This window comes from Anas platyrhynchos, chromosome 4 (assembly GCF_047663525.1).
Source record: "Anas platyrhynchos isolate ZD024472 breed Pekin duck chromosome 4, IASCAAS_PekinDuck_T2T, whole genome shotgun sequence".
NCBI lineage: Eukaryota > Metazoa > Chordata > Aves > Anseriformes > Anatidae > Anas > Anas platyrhynchos.
Window position 1 is genome coordinate 3,512,116 of NC_092590.1, and position 25,944 is coordinate 3,538,059.

Sequence of the window (25,944 nt, forward strand, 5' to 3'; positions counted from 1 at the left end):
CTCTAAAATTTTTTTATGCAACTAACCACAAGTTCTTTGCATCAGCCAAAATGAAATTAAGCACAAGTTTTAACCAATCTATGAAGAGAGCTAACTCATTTTTGCCAGTGAGAAAAAAAGGTTTAAATATCATACAGCGAGAGGTTCTGCCACACAGACCATCCTGGAACTAAGGGTAGGAGGGCATCTCACCCTCCACAGAGAGGGCAGTGACCCCAAAAGAACCAGTACCCAAGAGCACACTTAAATACACTCTGACCCCCCCCCCCCCACACACACACACCACCAAGCCTTCATGAAATGAGTTCACATTTAATGCAGTAAGCACAGACAGTTAAAATCATCAGTAGAAATGACTTTTACAGCCAAATAATACACTTACTGATAAATACCAAGAATGCAGCATGTGTTAATCAGCCAAGGAACACGGTAGGTCCAACTTCATCGAAGCCTGGTTTTTAAGTAGAGAAAAAATGTTAGCAGCCAGCATTGCTATGTAAGTAACTACCACAGTGAAAACCCGCCTTCTTTAGCATTACCAAGTCAGAAAATAGTTTAAAAATGGGTTGAAGAATTAGTAAACATATATATTTGGGGATCTTTATCTGTATCTCACCAGATAAGGTCAAGTTCTGCTTTAGCAGTTGTCCTCTCCGTGAGGAAGATGATTTAAGTTTTTAATACTTCCTCCTCTTGCCACGTCATCATGGAGTTTGACTTTAATCATTCTTTACTGTCTGCCTTCTCTGGATCAGTACTGCTTACTCTTCTAAACACTATCAAATTCTGCTGGCTTCACAAACTAAAATGACACTCATAAACCAAAACCAATTATACAGACATTCACAATATCAACACTGCATCATTGTGGATGAATGTACCGGTGTTCAGAAAACAAAACTGTATCAAATGGTAGCAATTTACTCTTTCTGAGGATAAAGAAACATGGTACTCATCAATTACCACTCCCATTTTAAAAATGTTTATTCAGCTGCAAATGTTGCTTCTTTCCAACAAATGCAAAACAGCTTTTTGGTGGTAAATAGCAGGTATTTATTTGAAATGAAAAAAAAATACTTAAGTACCTGAACTATTGCATTTAATCATGTATTGTAATTGTGTTACTCTACCTTTTTGCATTGGAGACAAATATACAATGAACATTCAGATATCACAGATTGCACACTAGATAGTAAATCGTCAGGCCTTTTACATAACCACCAAAAAACAGATATTGGATTCTACAATATAGTACAAAATTCCACACTCCAGTCTTAGCCAGTTATCTTCAATTTACTCCTGATGCTGTACAAATAAATGGTCATTTAACTAGGGCTTACAAGTTAATAACAGGACAAAAAAAATATACATTGTACTGACACAAAAAGTCAGCTCTGTTAATAGTCATGCAACAAGTAACCAAACTTGCTGAAATTAAAAATACTTTCTAAAAACAGTTGTAACTGCATAAATATTTTATACACAGTTCATTTACTGAAACAAAAGAAGTCTTTAAATGATACAGAGCAAATATAAGTATCTACTAATTTTATACATAAGAAAGTGCAAAATAACTTATCTAAAGTGTTTTGCTATTGAATTGATGACTGTAGGCTGGAGGCAGCCAACTCCTCTCATAAGCGTGACATTACAGTTGCACACTACATATGAATGTTAAGAGTACATGAGTAAATATCCTACAAAGAACAAGGCAGGTGAAGATGTGTGAGGTACTTGCAGAGATTACAGTCTACTGATGTTAGTGTACATGAGTATATTTTTGCGCAACAAATTTTTACATGGAAAACAAAGTATTTGCATTAGAACCTTGAAAAGAAAAACCACTCCCAAGTGAACAAAGCGGTTGCCCACAGCACCAGTTGCCAGAGGGAATACCAGCAGGTGTTTTGTTTTGTGTTTTTTTTTTTTTTTTCCCTTCCACACCTCTTACTTGTAAGAATGTGTATTTGGAACAGCTCAACCAAAGAAATAAGTCAGAAAGCCGTGGTTATCAGTTTGCAAAATGCAAATTTGGACTAAACTCTATGTTACAGACTTTGCAAGGCATAACAACCTTGATTTTAGCACGCTGACAAAAGTAAAACACCCAGATCAACAACCATACAACGTGCCTATGTGGTCAAACACCATCAACCGTATCACCACCCCACAGCCCATGATCTTCATCAGCCTGCACTAATACTCTCTCTCAGATTTTTCTTTCCATGTTTAGAGTATATCAGAGTTACTGTCACAGTAGCCCTGTTTTTATTAGGGTTTAATAATGTGGCTGTAAAAGCTCTAGTCTGTGGAAATTCTTCCTTAAATTTGGTTTTGATTTGAAAAGTGGAGGCAGGGAGAGGGAATCTCTGAGTACTCAAAGGCATTTAGTAGTTGTTAAAATAGCCTTTTCTTCCAACAGAAAAAATGTACGCTACCAGCCTATCTTCTGAACTATGCTGGTTTTGCATCATTTTGTGAAGGGTCAAGGCAATGTTAGAGAGAACATCTGGATACAGACATTCAAACACTCCACACACATTTGAGGACTTCCCCCCTCTGGTTTTAACAATAGATCTGCCAAGGGAGCCATGCAACGTAGCTACTTCATCATCATCACAGTCCGGATCCAGAAGGATCTATTTGGGTCAGCTCATTTAATCAAACCTGTTTTTACTCTAGAGCCCTTGCACACTGCTGAGTAGTCTTTCTGTTCATTTGGGGACCTAGTATACATACCAAAACAGTAATTTATCTCATTTTACAGACCAGCACATACATAATAAACAAACTTGTATCAAAATACATATTTAACCTTCAGTGCATAAACATGTGATACCAGGTTAAAGAGTAAGTGGTCAGGATTAAGAAATTATTTTCCCCTATAAGCCCCAGTCAAGAGAAGACAGTGTGCCCCCTTGGCATTGGCAACCCCCTGGAAGTTGCTCATGCTACCACAGAGGATCCCGTATTTTCCATGCTGCAATTCCAACAACAGCATTAACCACCTGCAGTCCAGGGACCAGAGTCCACCCAATTCACTCCAGTGAAGAACAATCTCACCATCTGGAGCAAAGACACTCAATGACATTCTAGCGGAGCCACTTGTCTTCTGTTGGCTTGGGTCATATCCTTACTGTTATTTAGAAGAATCCACTGCCAACGTACCTAGATCTATATCAGTTTATCACTCATTTACAAAATACATACATATACATTAAAGAAACAAAACAAACAAACAAAAAAAACACTGTCAAGACCTCCTTTGGAGAGTAGTCCATGGGCCTATCTGATGCATGTGTTCCAATCTCAGTGGATGTCCGTGTCTCTACTTTATCCCACATGTAGTGCAAAACAAGTGAGAGTAGTAAAAAACAAACAAACAAAACCTGCAATTTAATTCATATTAAAACTTTAAAAATGGTAATGGAAATCTACTGCTGTCCTCGAGTTCATGCCATTTGCTGACATGTGAAGATAGCTCTGAGAAGCATTTCTGCCAGGACCAGCACTAACCTGTTTCAGAGCAACAACTATGTTGTTCCAAACATTTTTTTGCAAATAAGATACGGGACAGGAGGTTAAATTCTATGCACAAGAAATTAATTCTGTACCTGTATGCAAGCCAATTGCTATTCATTTAAATAAGGTAAAAGCTGGTTCTTGCACTGCATGAATCAGCTGCTAATGAACATTAAGTCATTAACAAAACTTTAGCTCTGACATATGTATAAAAGAGGCCTTGTTAAATATGAACAACACGAAGTCGTAAACAGTTTGGTATAAAATGCAACCGAAGTGTACAATTTTAGTTCCTGGTTATCTTACAGCTAGAATAAAATATTCCAAGTACTATTTTCAAAATTTTTTTTCTTTTGAAAAGAAAAACATGTAATCCCATGAATAGCCTTTTTTTTTTAAATAAAGATATTGTGGGCAACAGAAAGAACAAACATGCACAGACTGGATTTTTAACTGAAATACACATAATGCCTTTGAGTTTTCTTTTTTTGTTGTTGTTATTTAAACATTCATATTTAAGTTGATAGATGAGATAAAGATGCCACACAAAGTATAGCGGTTAATCTGAAATCCCGTGTAACAGGCAGTTAAGTTCATATTTAGATAAAAAGGCCATTATATCTATTTACATATAATATAACTGTGTATCTAACTACACAGTTGCTTGCGAAGAAGGCAGATTTACAACTATCTTCTAAAAAGCCTTCCCCTCCCCTCTTGCCCCGGTAAAGATAACTAGCTCTACAAAAACAAGACAAGAACTGACGTTTAGGATAAGTGAGGATTTTCTTTATACCATGTCAACAGAGTTAGAGGTTGACAATTCTATTGTATTTGATGTTATCAACTATGTCTTACTGGGCCTTGCTCTCACTTAAATATGCTGTTAACCTCATCATTCACCTTCCATCAACACAAATCAATTCAGTGATCCCTTATACTTTCAGTGCTTAAAAAGCAGTATAATCTTAAGTGTAAACAGACAATATTCTAATCCCTTCTGATCACAGCACAGTACTCTCATGAGCTCTTGTAGTGACTTTGGGGCTGGATGGGCTCTTCGTTTGCCAATACCCTATCAATTCCTGGGCCCCTCCTCCAAACCCCGCTCATGCTGCAAGTTGTAGAAACAGTTCTGGCAGACTCTGACTGGCGATGAAATCTTCAGACGCTTGATTTCAGACTGAAACCGACTGCACCTGTAGAGGAAAACACTGCTGTTATCTCTGGTCCTCTCCCAGACAGACCATTTTTTTTCCCAGTTGAAAAAAAAATTATCATGACTTCAAATACCAGAACACCATCCAAACAAATTCTGATGTAGAAATAGAACGCAGCCTGGCAGAAGCAGGATTTAACTTGTACGGTCACCACAGCATCAATAATACAACCCTGCACGTGAGGTAGCTTCCAAAGAATCATCCTTATTATTTTAGACTCTAAGTACGGCTGCATAGATGAAAGTACTGTCTCCAACCCCCTGGACAAGAAAAGAGACTTCCACCTTTGCTCCTGGCTAGGAGCATATCCTGTGTTACATGCTTTGCTGTCTGAGACTGCATGTTACTGAAATCAGCATCCTTACAGTCCTGTGCACTGTTTGCATTTTGACTGTGTTGCTTCTAGACTGACAAGATGAGCTATTTGCTGAAAAAGCTTTTTTTTTTTTTTTTCCTTTGCTAAGATACTATGGCTAGAGTTCAAGACTTTGTCTCCCTAGATGGGCGAAAGGGAACTTTCAAAACTGGTACTAGATTTCATTCTCAGTTGACACTTATTGTCAGCTGAAATCTTAACTGTTTTTTTTTTTTTTATAAAGGGGCTTATCTGCCTTTACCATCTCCTGCCTGGAAATTTCAAAGCACTGATGGTTTTTATTCATCAGTTCTGTTTTGGTAAGGGAAATGTCAGTCTGTTAGCAGAATTTGGTGGCATGCAACAACTTTAAACAGTCTAAAATTCTATATGAAAAAGAGTCTGCAAGAGACTTCTGGCTGACTTACTTTTGGCAGAAGAGCTGTCCACAGTTCCTGCAGTGGTGACGCCTCTCAGTGAGTGAAAACCGGACAGCGCAGCCGGAACAGCTGTCTCCCCCCTCGTCCTTCACCCAGTGATCAGCTGCAGATCGGCCTGGCTGATCGCTCACAGACCAGCTGAACACTCTGCCGCGACCATCACCAATAAGAATTCTGCTGTGATCCCTGCAAGAAAAAAGAAAAGCATTCCCTTAACAACTAGAGCTCACAGACATAAACAGTTGATTTTAGATGTCAGAATATTAAATGACATTTTATGACCAAGATATCACCTACTGCTCTAACCTAAAGAACCATAGAACAGCATTATGCCAAGAATGCTGTCTGCTTCATACTACATCTCCCAACAATGCCCAAAAAAGCGTCAGGTAATCTTTTGAGAGATACTCACTTAGAGATGCCAAGTGCGGTGATTTCTGCTGGATGTGCATTGTCTTTGCGATCAAATGCTGTGTGCATAGTTAGTTTGCTCCTAAACACTAGCTGACGCTCCCATCTGTATCCTAGAAGTGAGCAGGAAGTAGAAGGTGAAAAAAAACAAATTTGCTTATTCTCGTTTTTGTTACCCCCTTCCTCCCCAACATAACCAGACATGTGACTTTGGAGAAAGGAATAATCTTTCTCTCTCCAGAGACTGACAACTCTCTGAGACTCAAGTTTCACTCAGGGAAAACGGCTGCTCCTTGATGCATGCACAAAAGTAGAGAACACAATATAAAGCCAACAGCCTCGCATTTCCCCAGGTCCAGCTGGTAGTTGCAAAGAAGGTGACATATACAGTGAAACCCAGACACAAAGCCTGACAGGACTGAGAGTGTTTTCCCTGCAATAGCCCAGATTAATATTTCTGACTGTGGTTCATTTTTTTTCATAACAGCCCATATCGTGCTGTGCTTTGGTTATGTGATTAAAATAGCATTGAAGAAACACCAGTGTTTTGGTTACTGCTGAGCAGTACTTGCACAGTGCTAAGGTTTTCTCTTTTTTCCCCATTCTTCCTCCTCCCACCATATAGTGTACTCCCACCAATAGTCTGGGGGTATGCAAGAAGCTGGGAGGGAACAAACACTCAGCAGCTGACCCCAATGGACCAAAGGGATACCGCATGTCAGGTAACACCATGCTCAGCCATAGAACTGAGCGGAGGGCACTTTTTAGTAAAGCAGCCATTTGCTCTGGGACTGGTCAGGCATCAGTCTTCTTGTGGGAGTTGGCAAGTGCCTTTGTACCACTTGTTTTGTTTTTTCTTCCTCTTTACTTTACTTATTGTACTATCCGTAGCTTGACCCATGAATTTCTTTGCTTTTGCTCTTACTATTCTGTCCCCACATCCTGCTGCAGGGATGGTGAGTGAGTAGCTTAGCTGCCAGCTAGGGCAAATCCACCGAAGTTTTGCAGGGGAAAAAAAAATCAAACAAAATGCAACCTCAGTAAATACACTTTTCTCTTCATTGATCCTTTTGTAATTTATCAGCCAACACTGCTCAAAGCTGCAGAGACACTGCCTTTTAGGTCAATGCTGACAGCATATTTTTCTGACCAAGGAAGCATGCCCAATTTGTTTTACCTGGTTTAAGCTTGCTATAGTGCCGTGCTTCAGCATAGCTGGGGTGCGGGTGGTTAACCTGAGCATGGGGATGCATTTTTCCTTGTCCCTCAGAATAATTCACAAAGATAAAGCCATCTTTCTCATCCAAGCTGAGCTGGTCTGACCAACGCCTGGAGTCGTCAGAGCCACTGTCTGCTGACCATGCTGCTGCCACTCTATTTGATGATGACCTAGGTCTGTGGCTGGTGCTGCCTGGTTGACTCTGGCTCTCCTGAGCTTTCACATCCTGGTCGATGCACGGATCATCTGCGTCAGAGTCGCTGCTGTCCTCTTCGTGGGCTTCCTGCCCTGGATTCATGCAACAGGAGAGACGATGTTGTTAGCAGAACTGCTTATAAAGTGAGCTTTTATCCTGTTCTGCTGCTCCACTACAGACAACCCAACAGGTGCCACTACAGCACGACCAGAGGGAAACCACATGCTGAAATCTCATAGCCTTTGCAAGAGATCAGTCTCCCACCACTGTAAATACCAGCAGGAACCACTATGCTGTTCATCATTTTTTTGCACTGGTCTGTCAGAATACAGCATTCCTTAGCTGTAGGTAGTTCCTACAATAGTTCTTCTGCGGTACGCTATGAAAGAAACAACGAGCAAAGCTTTCAAAACTACTTAAGTTAGGAAAAAAGGTCCTCCTGCTACTAAGGAAACTTTACACAAGTATACATCAATAGAGAGACTCGGGTTGACTGAAAACCATCATGCAGGCATGTTAACAACAAGCTTTGCTTGTAAAAATGCAACTGTCCCAGATGCTGATATTCCCAGTGACACTGAACATCTGAGCTTTATTTATATAACAATTACTAATGAGTATCATAGGAACCACATCCAGATCATATCTTCAACATGAAGACGAAAAGAGAAAGATGAGTTAAACCAATGTCCATAAAGCACAGATCAAGTTCTTAAGCTCACAGAAGCCAGCATTATTTGTCTAATCTACTGATAGAACATTGTGTTGTTCTTAACTCTGCTGTTGTGCTATCGTTTTATTTCAAGATAAAGAAATGTATAGCTTTGAGACGATGGCAACATACATCCGCTGGGTTCGCTGACAGAGAAATAATCCAAGAAAGGACCTTACCCCCCACTTCCCCCCCCCCCAAAATAAAGGGCATGATGGCCATGATTTTCCTTACTCATTACAATATGAAACTACCATAAGAAAGGTGGTAAATGAAAACTCAGATTGTCTGTTATGCCTAAAGGACTTATATTCTCCACTGAGAGAAGAACATCTATCATCTGTTCTGCACTACATAGGATTTTACCTACATATAGAAGTGATCAGTTAAGAAGGAAATACCAAACTGTGGGTAGGAGACGTACCTATTTGTGCTTCCTGACAATCCTCTTGCATTTCCAGCACCTCCGCGGGCTCTGGAGCTGGTGTTTCTGGTACTTGCAAAAACTCCATCCGCCAGAACTGGAGGGACAGAGGATAAGGCAACTGACACATACCGAACTCTTAAGAGTTCTTCCTAGCTACTTCTAGAGTTAAGAGGAGTTATGAGAATCAAACACTGGTAGCACAACAGGCAGGTCACATCACCATTTTAAGTCCTGTTTTCAAGGGGATATAGGAAGACATCTACGCATGTGCATGAACTGTACAGGTGGAGCATACCAGTATAGGAGGACTGCTTTTGATACTAGCCAAGACCCTGTCTTGGATAGACATGACTTACCTATTTACTATTACAAAGGCATAAATTTATTTTTCCAAACAGTGATTCCTGGTACCTACCCTGACAACTCCATCTGAATGTCCCGTCACTATGACATTCTGGGTATCCCACTCATTCATCTCTGACACAAAGCAACACATGATTTGCTGGCTTCGACCAGTGAAAGTGTTCACGCTTGCGGTAGGGCTGCCGTTAATACTCCATACATGGATATAAGTGCCAGCACATGATACGATATCCCCCTAAAAAGACCAGTAACATCTTCATGTTTCAATACAAGTCTTGGGTTTTAATTAGCAAAAATATAAGCTGAATTTATTTATTAAAACATCTCACCAGGAACTTTTCAGTAGTTCCTGAGTTTGACCACCTAAAAAAACCTTGAGAACAATATGCATTTTTAAAAACTGTTTGTACAAAAGCAGACCTAGTTACAACCAGGCCATTGTATTTACAGCATATAATGAACAGACCAATTCCTCCACTTTTCATAGCAGAAGCAGCCAACAGTATATTTTAAGTACTTGCCATTCCCAATTAAATGACCTAGCTCATGGTGCCTTCACTCTTTTTCACTGATACATACTGCCTTTAATTTAATTTGTTTCTCTATTGGAAGAAGAGCAAAAGAAGGCCCAACTTCAACTAGTGCAAAAGGAATATGGTAGCTGTGGTTTACTATACTGGCAACACTACAGCAATGATGAGCAGCTAATAAACTGTACCTCTTGCTACCCCCCTCTTGGCATTTCAGCACCATTTTATCTAGATTTCATCCATTAGACTGCTCCAGATGAAGCATGGTCCATCCAGATCAGATGGACCAACTAAGAAAGGTTTCATCTCAGGCAAATGTTTTGATGCTCATGGGCACTGGATAAATGGCAAAATGCAACTTATAGAGTTTCAGAGAGAGGAGCTCTTAGGATATGTCTGTTTCTGCTATAATTGTCACCACAGCTTCATCTAATGCACCTTCTGCTTCCTTTAAATTAAGCCTAAGAGAGCAGAAATCACCCAAGGTCACATATAATAGTCTCCTTGCTCCCATGACAGGTTTGACAAACCACTCTGAACACTGCATTAGTTACACTGCTGCCAGCACTGTTAACAAGCTCTGCCAAGCTTTAGTCGCTCTGCATGGAACAAACCCATGTGCTCCTCTGGACAAAAGATGCAGATTATTCCCTAAACCAGGTCATTCATTTTAACGTGAGTTATCAATTTTCCCCATATTAATGGAGTAGCCTAGTCTGCTTTTCTTCATGTTAATAATTTCTGACTCTTGCCTACTGCTCCCACCACACTTGGGTGAATGGTGCTTGTATCTTACCGTTAATTCATTTATACAGAGTGCTGAAACTGGAGCCCTGTGACCTCGAAGCTGCGTTAGAAATGAGAGTTTATTCAAATCCCAAATGATGCAGGTGCGATCCCGTGATCCACTCACAATTATGTGATAAGCTAGCGATGCTGTTAAGCATGTGACAGTGTCAGTATGACCCAGTAATGCCTGCAAAACAGAACCAAGGAGGAACGTAGTGCAATCAGGAGAGAGCACAAAAATGACTACATTACACTTGAAGAGATTCAGGTAAAGTAAACATCAATAACCTATCAGAAGATCCAACTGGACTGAGACTGGAAGTATTTAGTTGCGACTACTTCCATAACTGAAATTAATAGGAGTCATTTTCTGAAAACAGGATTTCACTGTAAATATCAAATGGCTCCTATTTAAACATCTGTTGATGTTTGAGAGAAGATGAAGGAAGAGAAGCCAAAATTATAATCAAAAAGTCAAGGTTAATTGCAAGGAGAAAGTTACAAGCAGCTGCTTTGAGAAGACTCATCTTTTAGATTTTAGGCCTCAACTAACCATTGAAACAGGAGTCTGGAATACAGTTGGATTTTTCGCATTTATCAAGTTACAAGTCATCAGATAAGCTGCAGCGACCAGTCTTGCATTTACTCTGACCCCACTGCTGCAAGAAGATGAAAGCAAAGCAACTTAATTACACTACCCTGAAACTCAGGTTATGGTGTTTTATCTTGCATAAGCAAAAAGGTTTGGAAACACAGCTTTGGACAGCTATTGTTGTAGACTATTGTTGGGAAGATCGTTAAAAATTCTCTAAATTTCTTCTGATTAGTTTGAGCTGAAGCTTTCCACTAGGAAAAAGAAAATCCTATTTTTAAGATGCTACCAGGAACAATAGCACTTATAATCTGACTACCTAGAACAATGACACACACCTTCTAGAATACTTTGAGATTTATTTATTTTTTTGGTGGTGGTGGGTTGGTGATGTTTTTTGTTTTATGTTGTGTTGTTTTTTTGTTTTTTTTTTAATAGACACACAAGACTTCCTCTGTACTTAACTGCAACTGACAAAACCACAGGTACTTGTTTGTTGTATAAAAAGATAATGTCTTGAATTAACAAAGAAACAACAATATAAAGTTATCCTGAACAAGTATACTATGCTCAACAAATACCATATTACTGTCAGAAAGCGCAAAGTTTTGACCACAAATTTAATTTAAACATAACAACTCCAAAAGAAAAGACAGAAGTACTTAGAAAAAGGAAAATGAACAGTTGAGACAGTCTCCTTCACTGCCATCCCTGACAGTTTTCAGATGGGGGCAGCACTACAATAACACAGATTATTACACACAAAATACATCTTTATACTGTTGTTAACATTACTACCTAATTCCCTGCATCTCCAAAAAGCTCATAGTGGTCAACTATCCTCAAACCAATGCAATTCTAAAGACACAGTTTGCCAATTTTCAATGTAGATCAGTACCGTGACTACTTAGATTTCCAAACGTCTACTTGATTCACTGTTCCAAAGCTTACTGAGCACACAATACTCCTTTCATACTTCCTTGGATCTTGGAACATAGTTTGCCTAATATGCAACTTCATTGTACTTTACCTGTTTTAGTGTGAGGGCTTTAGCTTTTTCTTTGGAGATGCCCATTTCCCACACACACACAGCTGTGCTTGTTCCCCCAGTGATAACTAGTTTGGGGTTGGGACAAATGGCACACAGTATCTGACCCCATTCTGACAAACATTCATAAACAATTACTGCCTGGAAGTAAAGAAAACAAAGAATTACTTGCAGAATTGGAACTTGGTAGGAAAAAATAAAAGCCCGAGTGCCACCCAATGAATGCTGGACCATTAAGTAACTAAGATATCATTGCTGCCTCTTTTACGTTTCCCACAAACAGAAGTAATTCCAGCTTCAGCTATAAAATGGCTCCTGAGAGAACATAAGAGATGAATTGGTGAATTTTACTGGCATTCTTTAATTTGATTTTTTGTTTGTTTGTTTTTCAGGCTTGTTAAAAATTATTATGAATTAGCTTATGTCATTCTGCTCATGTTCTCATGAAGACAACCAGATGGGGGCAATAAAACATACACAGTACAAGCAAATATTATTTCATTGACATGCAAACTAAGTTTCCATTCCTGGATTTCTTTCACTATTGAATAGTTGATTGCTTTCAGCGCTAAAACCAATTTCAGATGACAAACCTTGTCTGACTCGTAGGTACCCAGTCTACAGCTGAGGTCTGCATAGCCCCAAGCAAAAGTTTTATTCCAAGTAGGTGGGATGAGAACCTTATTTTGTTCTACTGCCAGAATGCCTTTATCAGTACACACGATCTGTCCCACAGGCTCCTTGAGCTCTAGAAAAGAAGAGTTATCTTTTACTGAATGCGAAGACAGGAACTATCTGATCCCATTAAATACCTGATGCTCTACAAAAGCCAGAGATTATACAATTGCTCTGGTCCCACCTGCAATGCTGCATGAAGTGTCCTTCAAGCTTAACATCGCACAGACATTACCTCTTTGACATTTCTCATTAGAAATGATTGCACCATTTTCAGCACAATTAAAATATTACTTTTTTTTTTTTTTTTTGGTATTGATGCCAACATCATTTTGGGCCCCTCGCTACAAAAAGACATTGAGGTGCTGGAGTGTGTCCCAAGAAGGGTAACGAAGATGGTGAAGGGTCTAGAAAGTAAGCCTTATGAGGAGCGGCTGAGGGAGCTGGGGTTGATTAGCTTGGATAAAGGAAGGCTCAAGAAAGACCTTATGGTACTTTACCATTACCTTAAAGGATGCCATAGTGAGATGGGGATTGGGCTCTCCTCCCAACCTCCAAGGGATAAGATAGGGGGAAATAGCCTCAGGTTGCACCAGGGGTGGTTTACATTGGATATTAGGAGATATTTCCTTACTAAAATGGTTGTGTGGTACTAGAAAAGGCTGCCCAGGGAAGTGGTTGAGTCACCATTCTGGGAGGTCATTGAGAGACGTGTAGATGTAGAACTTAGTAATATGGTTTAGTGGGCGACTTGACAATGCTAGGTTAGAGGTTGTACTAGATGGTCTTAGAGGTCTTTTCCAGCCTAGATGATTCCATGATCTTGGACAAATATCCCACAGTCTACATTCCTAATTACTTACCTATTTATTTATCTAATTTTGCAAATACAGGCTTCCTGTTTCCTGTCCTCAAGTATAGCCCTGCTATGTTCTGTGTAATGGTACATCCTTTTCTTTTTACACAATACACACATTCATTTAAACATCTATGACATAAAACACTGCATAGGATTTACCTACCTCATGGACAATTAACTTTTGTTCACTGCAATATCAAGTATGAGGTCAAAACCCACTTTTTTGGTCTCACGGCAGCAACCAACCATTCCTGCCAACATTCTCAGTATTTGTTGGCACTGAGAAAAACAATCCTTCTGCTATAGCAAATAAACAGCGAAGCCTCTGCTGGCCCAGAAACAAAGTACACTGAATATCCTTCAGACACCTTTGCAATTTGCTTCAAACACTTTTTTCCACATTAAAACTTGAAAAAGGTGCTTAGGCCCCATTTTATCCGTGTCTTTTAAGAAGTTACTGCCAACTGGCACAGATTTGGCACTTTCCAAATATACTTTAAGCTAAGTAATAATAACCTTAGACCATTGGGGTATTTTAAATTTCTTTCTCTCAAATTTACAAGCATTATGAATAAAAGTTAAAACTAAACAAAATATTGAAAAACACTCTCGTTGAAACTCTGAAAGCTCTGTGAAAGAAACAGAAATAAGTGTTGTGGTTTGTTTTACCTTTCACTGGTGCAAGAGATGGTCGTAGGTTGTCTAAATGATGGAAAAAAATCTTGTCACTTGTGGAACCAGGGGGTACAGAGGTTCCTACAACCTCTCCATTCAGTCGGCTTCTAACACGCTTTGGAGGGTGTGGTTTTTTAAAAAGCTGAAATTCATCAAAAAAATTACTTATGATCACAAATTACAGGTTTGCAAGAGGTCTTAAAAAGATCAGTAGTGTCCCATTCACCGTATCAAAATTCTACAGATCAGTAAATTCTACTTAACTGCCCTCAGTGTTCATGGACTCACCACTATTCAGTGTTTATTAATAAATTATAGTAAACATTTTGATGAGACTTCACCAAATAATACAAAAAACAACTAGGATATAATGAGCAAATTATTTTTAAAGCTACCTCCAGCTGCAAAAGCAGATGACGTAAAGCAAGCAAGGATGCCAAAAGTGATTCATAAGATGATGTCAAATTCTGTTGCAGGTTTCCTCCAATAATTTCAAGTGAACTGGTCAAAATCAGGTTCTCATTTAACACCCTAACATTTGCCCTCTTGTCACTCTTATCACTACTGTGCTGTTTATTTTTGCCACATTGCCTGTTCTGGTATATCTTGTGGCTCCTGTGAAATCATGTGCTTCTGCTACAGCCTAGAGCTCCAAACCTGCATTTGTGTTCCCAGTGAATTGTTGAATGTATCTGTAGTTTCCAGCAGATCAAGGATTGGAAAAATTAACTCATGACATGAAAAAAATTTAACTTTTATCATTCAATAAAAGACAAATAAACAGAAAATCCTACAGCAACATCTAATTCAAGGGAAAAAAATCCTCCCCAAAAAAACAAGAATTCAAAGTACCACTTCATTAAGTATATTAATTTAGTGTAATCTCACTTAAAGAGTACTCAAAAACTTTAAAACTGCACATAAAAGATAAACCTATGCATGAGTAGTACAGGACCTTTAAGTGTCAATCCTTGTAAAAGAAATACTGAGTGCTTTTTCAACAAATTCTCTCAATAAAAGATGTGGTCAAACCCAGTACCTCCTACAGCTGCTTTAAAAAATGTACATATAGAAATTATTTTATTACAGGATACGTTGATATACCTAAATACCAGACTTTACCTTAAAATGTTGTTTTAATTGTTCCCCTCGACATTAAGCGGTGTGCTTCACAGCAGCAATGTACTCATTTTTCCCATGCCCTTTTTTTTTTTTTTTAATCAAACCATAATTCATTTCACCTTTATTTTGAGAGTGCAAAATGGAAAAAAGACATTTCCATCTCATGAGCAAAGCTCAAAATTTATCTTAATTGTATCTGTTTTGGAGATGCAAATGATTCAGCGTCCCTGGAAGAACATTTATGGACATACACTTCCAGGAAGTTTTGCTCCTCCTTTTCTCTTAAATGTATTTCAACTCAAGCATCATCTTGCAAATAGAAATTCTGCAAATGGTGTACCTGCTTTGGTATCTGTCCGAAGTTATTAATGAATCCTATAGTAGCTGTCTCTTTTAATGGATCATTGATGTTGTATATGTCCACTTGCCCCTCATAGAAGAGATGATGAAAGACATTTACAGCTTCAACTGCTGCAGGACCTTGCTGTTTATAGCCAAAGATCAAGTCAATCCACTCATGCAGATGTGCACTCACAAAGTCACATTCCAGAGCCTGAAATTCAAAGTGCATACATTAAAACTAGCCATGTCAGTCATTGGTCAAGTATACTACACCTGCCATAAAGAAAGAAGCAGAATACATTGATATATTCTCTATTATTTTTTTTTGTTAAATCTGAAGCACCTGTTGTCTCAGCTTACTCTCTAGCCAAAAATGAAATGGAGTAAACACCAGCTCTGCAGCCATTTGTAACAAACAGCCATCAACCCAGAACACATGGACTGGCTGGAAGCTGTGACGGCACGAATCAAGCCAGGCTTCATTCACAGTGTAATGTCACAAACGACATTTTCTACTTCCATTATTAAAACTCAAATTACCTCCCGATGAACTCTGATAAATTCACGAGGGTCTCCTTTTGCCCATGGGGGAAGTATTACATCTCCAAGTTTAGTGCCATTTTGTTTGCAACCTGTAAAAAAAAAACAAACACAAACAAACAAAGATTTGGAGACAAACAGTGAAACCACATAGCAATAGCAACAGTTAATTAACAACAACAAAATTTAACACCTTTCCTTTATAAAGAAAGGCCTTTCAGACTTTTATTTTAAATACTGTCTAATTTTTAAACATCAGGCAGTAAAACCTGAAAAATTCTGACTTGGTTATTCAGGTGTGATAGTCAGCAAGAGTAGAAAATGAAGAACTCAAATATTCCTTGCAATGGCTTTTGATGTTGACAGTACTAGTTCAGAGTATGCTCTTCAAAGCAAACAATTTTTCTAGCTTGGGGAGTTAATTAGATTACTCAGTTTTCTTACAGTTTCACAACATAGAAGTCTGAACTCAAAACCTTTACATTTCCCAATGAAGTGCTCTTTGAACACAACTTCTTGGCTGCACCGATGGGCTGAGGTCAACTGCATGAAGTTTAACAAGGCCAAGTGCTGGGTCCTCCACCTGGGGCGCAATAACCCCAAGCAGAGCTACAGGCTGGGAGATGAGTGGTTGGAGAGCTGCCAGGCAGAGAAGGACCTGGGAGTGATGGTGGACAGTCGGCTGAATATGAGCCAGCAGTGTGCTCAGGTGGCCAAGAAGGCCAACAGCATCCTGGCTTGTATCAGAAACAGCGTGACCAGCAGGGCTAGAGAGGTGATCGTCCCCCTGTACTCGGCTCTGGTGAGGCCGCACCTCGAGTACTGTGTTCAGTTTTGGGCCCCTCGCTACAAGAAGGACATCGAGGTGCTTGAGAGGGTCCAAAGAAGGGCGACGAAGCTGGTGAGGGGCCTGGAGAACAAGTCCTACGAGGAGCGGCTGAGGGAGCTGGGCTTGTTCAGCCTGGAGAAGAGGAGGCTCAGGGGCGACCTTATCGCTCTCTACAGATACCTTAAAGGAGGCTGTAGAGAGGTGGGGGTTGGCCTGTTCTCCCACGTGCCTGGTGACAGGACGAGGGGGAACGGGCTAAAGTTGCGCCAGGGAGTTTTAGGTTAGATGTTAGGAAGAGCTTCAGATCTGAAAGGGTTGTGAGGCATTGGAACAGGCTGCCCAGGGAGGTGGTGGAGTCACCATCCCTGGAAGTCTTCAAAAGACGTTTAGATGTAGAGCTTAGGGATATGGTTTAGTGGGGACTGTTCGTGTTAGGTTAGAGGTTGGACTCGATGATCTTGAGGTCTCTTCCAACCTAGAAATTCTGTGATTCTGTGATTCTGTGATTCTGATTCTTGTCTTAGTATTTCTTGTTAGGCACATTTCTTATTTCCTCTCCCTACCATAGGAAAGACCTACTGTAGCATGCAAAAGATCATGAAAACAGCCAGTCCTGTGGTCTTTTGTGGCCACTACACAATCTGAGTCCCATACTGCCAATTCAGCTTGCACAAAAGCAGCCAGCCCATCTACTGGAAGTTGATGCTCAAGAAGACATCCATCTGGTGGCTACAGCAATCACTGCACCACAAGTCAATGCTGATCATTTTTTTGACTTGCATGTTAGAAATTGTTTCATGAGGTAAACATGAATAAATGCTACAGACTGAATTTTAGTGAGGAAAAATATTCTGTGTGTATACAGCAGCAAACAAGTCAACTGGGTTTATTTTAAAGGCAAATAAATCCTGGAATGAGACAGCTTAACAGCAAACTGTACTGGGAAGACTTGGTGGAGAGCTCTTTGGCTCCAAGTTTATCTTCTTTGCAATAGGAACAATCTGCATTAAACAATGATATTGTTGTTTTACCCATGGGAATGGCTACACTATGACAGTACAGGCTGAATACTCATGCACTGACCCTGTCAAGCTGCCACAAACTTTACACCCAAGGACGGTGGTCATTCCTCTTGGCATGATTTTCAAGAAGGGTCAGAAAGAAGACCCTAGCAATTACAGGCCTGTCAGTCTCACGTCAGTGCCTGGTAAAATCATGGAGAAGATGGTTCTCAAACTTATTGAGGCACACCTGGGGGACAAAGCAGTCATTGGTCCCAGCCAGCATGGGTTTGTGAAGGGTAGGTCCTGCCTAACTAACCTGATTTCCTTTTATGATAAGATCACCCGTATGGTGGACCAAGGGAAACCAGCTGATGTGATTTTTTTGAACTTCAGCAAGGCTTTTGACACGGTTTCCCATAGGATCCTACTGGACAAAATGTCCACCATACAGCTAAATAAAAACATCATACGATGGGTGAGCAATTGGCTAACGGGCAGGGCCCAAAGGGTTATGGTGAATGGGGCTGCATCAGGCTGGCGGGCGGTCACCAGTGGGGTCCCTCAAGGCTCCATTTTAGGGCCGGTACTTTTCAATATTTTTATAAACGATCTGGATGTAGGTATTAGAAGGTATATTAGATATTATATAATAGTATATAATATTATCTATCTATCTATCTATCTATCTATATTATATATATAGTATATAATAGAAGGTATTTTGAGCAAGTTTGCTGATGACACCAAACTTGGAGGAGTTGTGGACTCGAATGAGGGTGGAAAGGCCTTGCAGAGGGATCTGGATAGGTTGGAGAGCTGGGCGATCGCCAACCGCATGAAGTTCAATAAGAGCAAGTGCCGGGTCCTGCACCTGGGACGGGGAAACCCTGGCTGCACGTACAGACTGGGCGATGAGACGCTGGAGAGCAGCCTAGAAGAGAGGGATCTGGGGGTCGTGGTAGACAGCAAGTTGAATATGAGCCAGCAGTGTGCCCTGGCAGCCAGGAGGGCCAACCGTGTCCTGGGGTGCATCAAGCACGGCATCGCTAGTAGGTCGAGGGAGGTGATTGTCCCGCTCTACTCTGCGCTGGTGCGGCCTCACCTCGAGTACTGTGTGCAGTTCTGGGCACCACAGTATAAAAAGGACATGAAACTGTTGGAGAGTGTCCAGAGGAGGGCTACGAAGATGGTGAAAGGCCTGGAGGGGAAGACGTACGAGGAACGGCTGAGGGCACTGGGCCTGTTCAGCCTGGAGAAGAGGAGGCTGAAGGGAGACCTCATCGCAGTCTACAACTTCCTCGTAAGGGGGTGTCGAGAGGCAGGAGACCTTTTCTCCATTAACACCAGTGACAGGACCCGCGGGAACAGGGTTAAGCTGAAGCAGGGGAAGTTTAGGCTTGACATCAGGAGGGGGTTCTTCACAGAGAGAGTGGTTGCACACTGGAACAGGCTCCCCAGGGAAGTGGTCACTGCACCGAGCCTGTCTGAATTTAAGAAGAGATTGGACTGTGCACTTAGTCACATGGTCTGAACTTTTGGGTAGACCTGTGCGGTGTCAAGAGTTGGACTTGATGATCCTTAAGGGTCCCTTCCAACTCAGGATATTCTATGATTCTATGATTCTATGTCCTGGACACACACATTCATCACGATCCTAGAGAGATCCCTTCCCACCCAGAATATTAAGTGGTGGCATGTTTCAATTACTGAAACCTTAGTCCTTACAACTTCCCACTCATATTCATGTGTTGTCATTCGTCACTGAGAGACAATCCCACATTTTGTACTTGCTCAGGGCAAGCTTCCAAATTTACACAGGTGCACAAGTACTACATTCGCCCAACAGACATTCCTTGCATAATCTAATCAGGCTTTGAATGTTTTCCTATCTCCTTGTTTGGGAGAAAGGGATTGGAAGGGGACTGGGATAATTATGAAGTAACACAAACTGAAGTCTCATGCAGGTTTTTAGCTTTACAGTAGTTCAGAACAAAGCCTGTCCTACTGTTCTAAATATTGATAGAACTTCTAGTAATCAGACATATCCACCTAAAATTAGGAGATACAGAACTAAATGAACAAGACCTCAATATTTAATGGTAATGGCCACACCCTTCTGTCTGAAGAATACTCAGGAGATGTGTTTTGTCTTTCCCTACTTTTTTTTTTTTCTTTTGGTTTTGTACGTTTGCACTTCCAATCTCTATCAACATTTTGAGGCTATTGAAACACACCACCCAATTCATCTTTTTTATTGGTATTAGATTCCCAGCAAAGAGCTGAGAGAAGGTTAAAGCTGCTGAGAAGAGTGACATACACTCATTTATCTCCTGTGAAACTTGACTCATTAAATAATTACTGTCACAGAAGTCAAGTGCCACATTACAATAAAAGCTTTGGAAATCTTTAAGAGGAAGTGAACAGTATCAAACAGATTTCCCAAAGACTAAAAATGGCATAAAGAAAATTAAGAGTACGGCAGCGTACATTTCTCAATGCTCTATCTTTCAAAACCCTGAAAAAAAGGTTATAAATATTTTTTGGGGTAATAAAAATCTTTAGTGAAACTGAGAAATGTCTTTTTGATATGATAGTTGTGTTTAGCACTTCTTAATTTTTGAACCTTTTCTTAAGGCTTTTAAACCTAGAGTTATATTATTTCTATTACCATCATAATGCACTGCAATACTTGAGAGATTCACTTAGCAGAGATGTATTCTTTACTGGTGATTGCTCACACCATTGTACACCGTTGATCTGTTTTGCAGCTTTGTTAACTTCACTTAGTTAAAGCAGAGGTTTAGAATTAGTTTCTTAGATTCTTGTTATTATCTGTCACCCACACTCCAAGCACTTATTTCAAACTGTTATTGAGTCTTATTTTCTTTAATGGATGAAATCTGTGAAAAATAGACCATGTTTGGTCTATTTTACATATGTGAAAGTAAAGTATATCTTAAAATAAATTATCAAGATTTTAACATAGGAAAAATGAGAGGGACTTTTGTCAGGGAGTGTTTTGGCCTACCTAGGTCAAAATTGTTGGAATTGAGCAGGAACTCAGGGAGGTAGAAAAATTCCGGGATGAGCTCCTTCACGTCTGCCATGTTGTGCTTTGACGCCGAATACCAGGCCTCCCGGACACTGTGAAACATTCGGTCAGCCAGGTCAAAGTGACCACCCTGTGGGACAAAGCAAGATCATCGGAGTAGCTTGGACAAATTTGCTGTGCTGCAAGAAGGCAAACCAGAACATACTCTGCCTAATAAATACATCATAAAACATAGCATGTTTCTTCCTTTAACACAAAGAATTTTAAATGCTGCATTATTTTATGCTGTGAAACACAGTAATAGTGCACAAAGTTATGAAGACAGATCTACCAGATTTGAAGGAGAGAGACACCTAGTTCTACTTCAAAGTTTAGTCTCTTCTGGTGAAACGCTGCGCCAAAGGAAAAAAATTATATATACATATATATATATATATATATATACACACACACACACACACACACACACACACACATATGTACATATTTTGCCTGGTGGCTTCTGTCCAGGAAAATACTGGAAACAATGTTTTGAGCCCAGTTACCTGTCAGACTGCCAAAAGATGCCAGGCTCTGCAAATTTTGGTTTACTTTAACACTCAGTACTGAATTGCATCTTGGGATAGAAGTATAGGTTTTAAATTTAGCATCTTTCAACACCTCCATAGTAAACTGAAGAACTGGCACAAGATTCTTTCAATGGCAGACAAATAAAGCACAATGAGAAGTGTATTTGTCTTTATAATAAAACCTTTGGTTTTTTGTCTGGAGCTATTTTGTTCCATACATATTTCTAAATGTTTGAACTACATGACGAAATGTGAATTCCATTAAATCTATTACAAATAAACATCAAACATCCTGAAGGTTTTTGGACCTATCCCACCTGCAATCACTCAAGATATGTTTTCTAATGTATTTCATGAGATCAGCAGACCGATCACATTTTTCACGTAGGTCTCAAAAGTACAGCAGGAAAGCAACAGGAAATAAGGTCTTGTACTTCTTACCTGCAGCCGTAAAAAAATCTGTGTAAAAGGTTCCATCCGGACAAGGTAAGAAGCCACTATCATGGCAGATGAATAGTGGGTCCCATAATGATAAGCTGGAGTTTCACCTGCCAAAAATTAAAAATCATCAACATAGAAGAAATAAAGAAGTTAAGTAACAGTAGGTGACAACAGTTACTGGTGACAGTACTAATTAGTGATGCATTGTATTTACTCTGTGACCTCAGACACATTTAAAATTGGCATTTGCAATTTTCATTCTTGGGAAATTGAAAACATCGTGTTTTGTCATGGCCACCACTTAAGTTCTAGCTGCAGTGCAGTAGCTTTAATTCAGTGAGCTTCTGTCCAGCAAGACTGCATGGTTACTCATTTTTTATTTTAAATACTTCAAATGTTCCAACAGTGATTTTTTTTTGGTTGCTCTGGAATTAAAGGCTCAGTCAGAAATACATCTCAGAATTGTTGGCTACAGAATTTGTAGAGCTTTCACTGTCATAATTTCCTGGGAAAAAAAATCTTCATAAATACACACAGAACACGATTCATTTCTGAAAATGACCATCTTAGCCACCTGCTGTTTGACCAAGAACAGCATCACAGTAGTTAAACAAGCTTGTGCTGCATATAAAAGCGCAGAAAAATAACTATCGTGTATTATAGCTGTTTTGACAAACTCACAAGTTTTATTTTCAATAGATTCAATAGATAAGAAAACTCTAAATGGAGAATACACAACTCAATTGCTTATCATTTGGAAGCATTACAAACTTAAGAACATAACAGTACATGTATTTCTTTTGGGGGATGGGTAGCAAAGAAGAAGATGCTTCCTTAACAGAAAAATATGCAGTAAACCAAGAAATGAAAAAACTACTGCCCTGATAATGCAAAAGTATTCATATTCCTCTGTACAATTTATTGTCTTACAGCAGCATTCAAACATTAGTCAAGGAGACAACTGACCGCATGCTTAGTATGTACTTGCCCATATCTAACAATTAGTCAAGGTTTAACAGTTCTCAATATACAACTGTTTTCTCTTCAATTTTGTGTATAAAAACATGCCGTTCGGATTTTAAAAAAACAACAATGGAACAACAACATACATATCATCATCACCACCCCTTTGCGTCAATTTAATACTTGTTTCCAAGTCACAAAAAAAAAAAAAAAAAACAACCCACCCACATGGTAGAGCTCTGTATATCCAAATCTGGAACTCTTTACCCTTATAATGAAAATCCGTGACTCCCTCCCATCACATGGCAGGCATATGCCCCTCGCTTTTTCCTGCAGAATATGTTGTTACTTACCATTGGGATCTTCCCAGTCTTTGTATCGTTTCTTGTACTGGGCTAACCGGTCTTCTGTTTGAGCTCCCATGGGCTTGGCCAGGTTTCTGAATGTCCTGGGATTTGTAAGGTCCAATTCCTTTTAAAATAAAATGAACATCAATTCTATTTAAAAATGGATGCTTTCTCCATAGGCATAACATCCTTCAGGATGTAGCGCAGAAAACTACTGCAGACTTACACAAATAGCTGCAGTCTTGTACATTGTTACATGAAGGAGAAGCAATTGCCTTAGAACATGCCGTGCACTTGTGCACAGCCCAACAGCAACTGTAAAATGAGGATGGGCAAGGACCAGCCTGCATGGGACAGCTAAGCACCTCTAATATCCTACTCACTGATAGCGTGGGCTGGACATTGTAAAACAGATAAAATCTAAAGACTGCAAATAAGGATAAGACTATTTTACCAAGGCAGTGCAAGCCAGCTGTAGTATTTACAAGCATCAAATGCGTAAAAGTTTACTCCTAAGTTGACAAGATATTTTATTTACCTCTGAATCATAGTCTGCGAGGATCCAGGGGAAGACAGGGTACTGCATAAGATCATTATATGATCTGCCCGCCAGAGTGTTTAAGTGCATCAGGTACTGGAAGTTACTGATTTCTCCTCTCTGAAGGAATACATAACAGTGTTGAACAGTTCACTTGGCAATAATCAACTAAGCTGCCAGACTTTCAAGATGTTCAGCTCTCTCCAAATATATGAAACTTAATTCAATGTTACAATGCCTACTCTAAGCTTACATTTCTACGGTAGAACCATTTACTATTTGATGATGATATCATGAAATATAACCCATTAAAATACAGAGATACATTTTCTAAAGCAGTATATTCCACTTGTTCTAGCAAGAGCATGCAACTTACATGCATTAATTATGTATCGCTACAAAATGTGCAATTTAATATAAAAATAATTTATACTTACCTCCCATCTTTGAGTAACAGATTTTTCTCCCACTAAAGTGCTAAGCAATCCAGACCTAACAGGAAGAAGAATTAAGTACATTTTCTAACTTACCAATAAGACCTCTGTTAAATCTTTACAAGACAATTCAAAGTGTAAAGATTAAAACCTGTGAATTTTTACATTTAAACAAATCAGTCTTAGTTCCTTTTTGCATTAGTAGTACTTATTTTGTTTCTGAACACAGACTGACATAATAATGCACATTATCCATGCATTTCAGTGCATATACAACTAAAACTGATGGACCGCTGCTGAGGAAAATATGTTTAAAAACTTGGACAAGCCAAACGGTTTTGGTACTCCAGTTCCTTTCAGAATGTACCTGTACACCAACAACATTAATCCTGGTAACATGTATTTATTTGTAGGAAGGTATACCAATGCTGCCAACGATATTAAAACGTTTAAAGTAGCTGAACATAAAATCATTGTTTTCTTATTTATTTGGTAATGCCCAGTTTTAAATAGAGGTTGCAATACTCCCCAGGGTAACTGGACCCTAACGTAAACATCATCTATTGGAAAACATTAAGCTAAAAAGCTGGTGAGGAATAGTATTGCTTACCCTTGTTCTACACTGGTATTTGGCCTCTGTCCAGACACTGACTCCGAACTGTCAGTTAGAGATGGCACCACAGCCAAAAACCTGCATCAAGAGTTAAATGGAGTTTAAGGTTAGCGTGTCTGTTCCAGGTTTGTCTCATACTTAGAACACATTTGGTACAATTAGTGATCTAATTTTGAGCAGCTACATAACATCTTCAGAAACATTGGAATAGCCCTTTTCGCTCTAAACTCACATTCACTGAGTTGTATATCTCATACTAATTATGTACAGCAAGTTTGGCATGAAGTCATTAGCGCTTCCTAGTGGCTTTTCTCTGCAATATTAAGTTCGCTACAGGATTATGCAGTGTCTCACACCACTTGCAACCTACTTCTCATTGTCAGATCACTGGAGATTCAAATATTGCTCAAAACAGATAATGGCAAATATTCAGATTAAATATTGTAACTTTAGTTATTTTACAATACCTTTGATAAACTTTATTTCTAACCCCCTTCTGGAAAGCCAGAAGATAGTTCCGTCCATCCCCTGAGAAAACTTCAATTGCAATTGGCTGAAAACAAACAAGACAAACATATGTCACCACTAACACCTTTGCTTGTCATCTCTGAAGGTCAGAAGTAGGCCAGTTTAGTCATACGAAGTGACACATGATTCAAACTTATTGCAACACACGCTGCTTAGTGCGGCCAACCGTTCTCTTTTCAGAATACTACAATTCACTAATTCACACAATAAACTACAGCAAGCCAAACATGGCTCAGATCAGATGCTAGGCTTAATCTCTTAAATTTCAACACAACAAACAGTTTTCACTTGCCAAATACTCATCTGATACCTATTTTACTTTGTTAAAATTCCACAGTTGGCATCTCAATCCGAATACTGTGTCCAAGTTACCTGCAAAAGGTATCTCCTTTTATGTACTTCCTTGATATCTTCATAGGCAAAAATGCTGCACGTTCTTTTGAGTTGACTTGGACCTTGCCTTGCTCCCCTAGGTATGATAGGCTCGTGCATCCTGTAGATGGGGTATATACAGGAAAGTGATTAAAAAGAACATGAATTATAAAAATTATTTTTTTCATCTTTGTGAGAGTCAACTTATTGAAAGAAA

The 25,944-nt window shown here is 39.5% G+C and overlaps 1 protein-coding gene across 7 annotated transcripts in view; it reads right to left on the reverse strand.

Annotated features, from left to right (window-relative positions):
* Positions 1-966: 966 nt before the first annotated feature.
* WDFY3 (WD repeat and FYVE domain containing 3) overlaps positions 967-25,944 on the reverse strand; it is a 185,898-nt gene continuing 160,920 nt past the window's right edge. For all 7 annotated transcript variants that reach the window (XM_038178692.2, XM_038178689.2, XM_038178691.2 and 4 more), the window contains 20 exons: positions 25,728-25,848; positions 25,295-25,380; positions 24,825-24,905; positions 24,218-24,272; positions 23,781-23,900; positions 23,249-23,366; positions 21,933-22,039; positions 20,899-21,052; positions 16,038-16,129; positions 15,496-15,708; positions 14,028-14,175; positions 12,418-12,572; positions 11,807-11,965; positions 10,192-10,371; positions 8,918-9,100; positions 8,500-8,596; positions 7,126-7,455; positions 5,950-6,061; positions 5,526-5,723; positions 967-4,721 (listed from right to left, as the gene is read on the reverse strand). In XM_038178692.2, the coding sequence (XP_038034620.2) occupies positions 4,601-4,721; positions 5,526-5,723; positions 5,950-6,061; positions 7,126-7,455; positions 8,500-8,596; positions 8,918-9,100; positions 10,192-10,371; positions 11,807-11,965; positions 12,418-12,572; positions 14,028-14,175; positions 15,496-15,708; positions 16,038-16,129; positions 20,899-21,052; positions 21,933-22,039; positions 23,249-23,366; positions 23,781-23,900; positions 24,218-24,272; positions 24,825-24,905; positions 25,295-25,380; positions 25,728-25,848 (2,830 nt within the window). In that variant the 3' untranslated portion in view covers positions 967-4,600. The remainder of the gene's footprint in view (positions 4,722-5,525; positions 5,724-5,949; positions 6,062-7,125; positions 7,456-8,499; positions 8,597-8,917; positions 9,101-10,191; positions 10,372-11,806; positions 11,966-12,417; positions 12,573-14,027; positions 14,176-15,495; positions 15,709-16,037; positions 16,130-20,898; positions 21,053-21,932; positions 22,040-23,248; positions 23,367-23,780; positions 23,901-24,217; positions 24,273-24,824; positions 24,906-25,294; positions 25,381-25,727; positions 25,849-25,944) is intronic.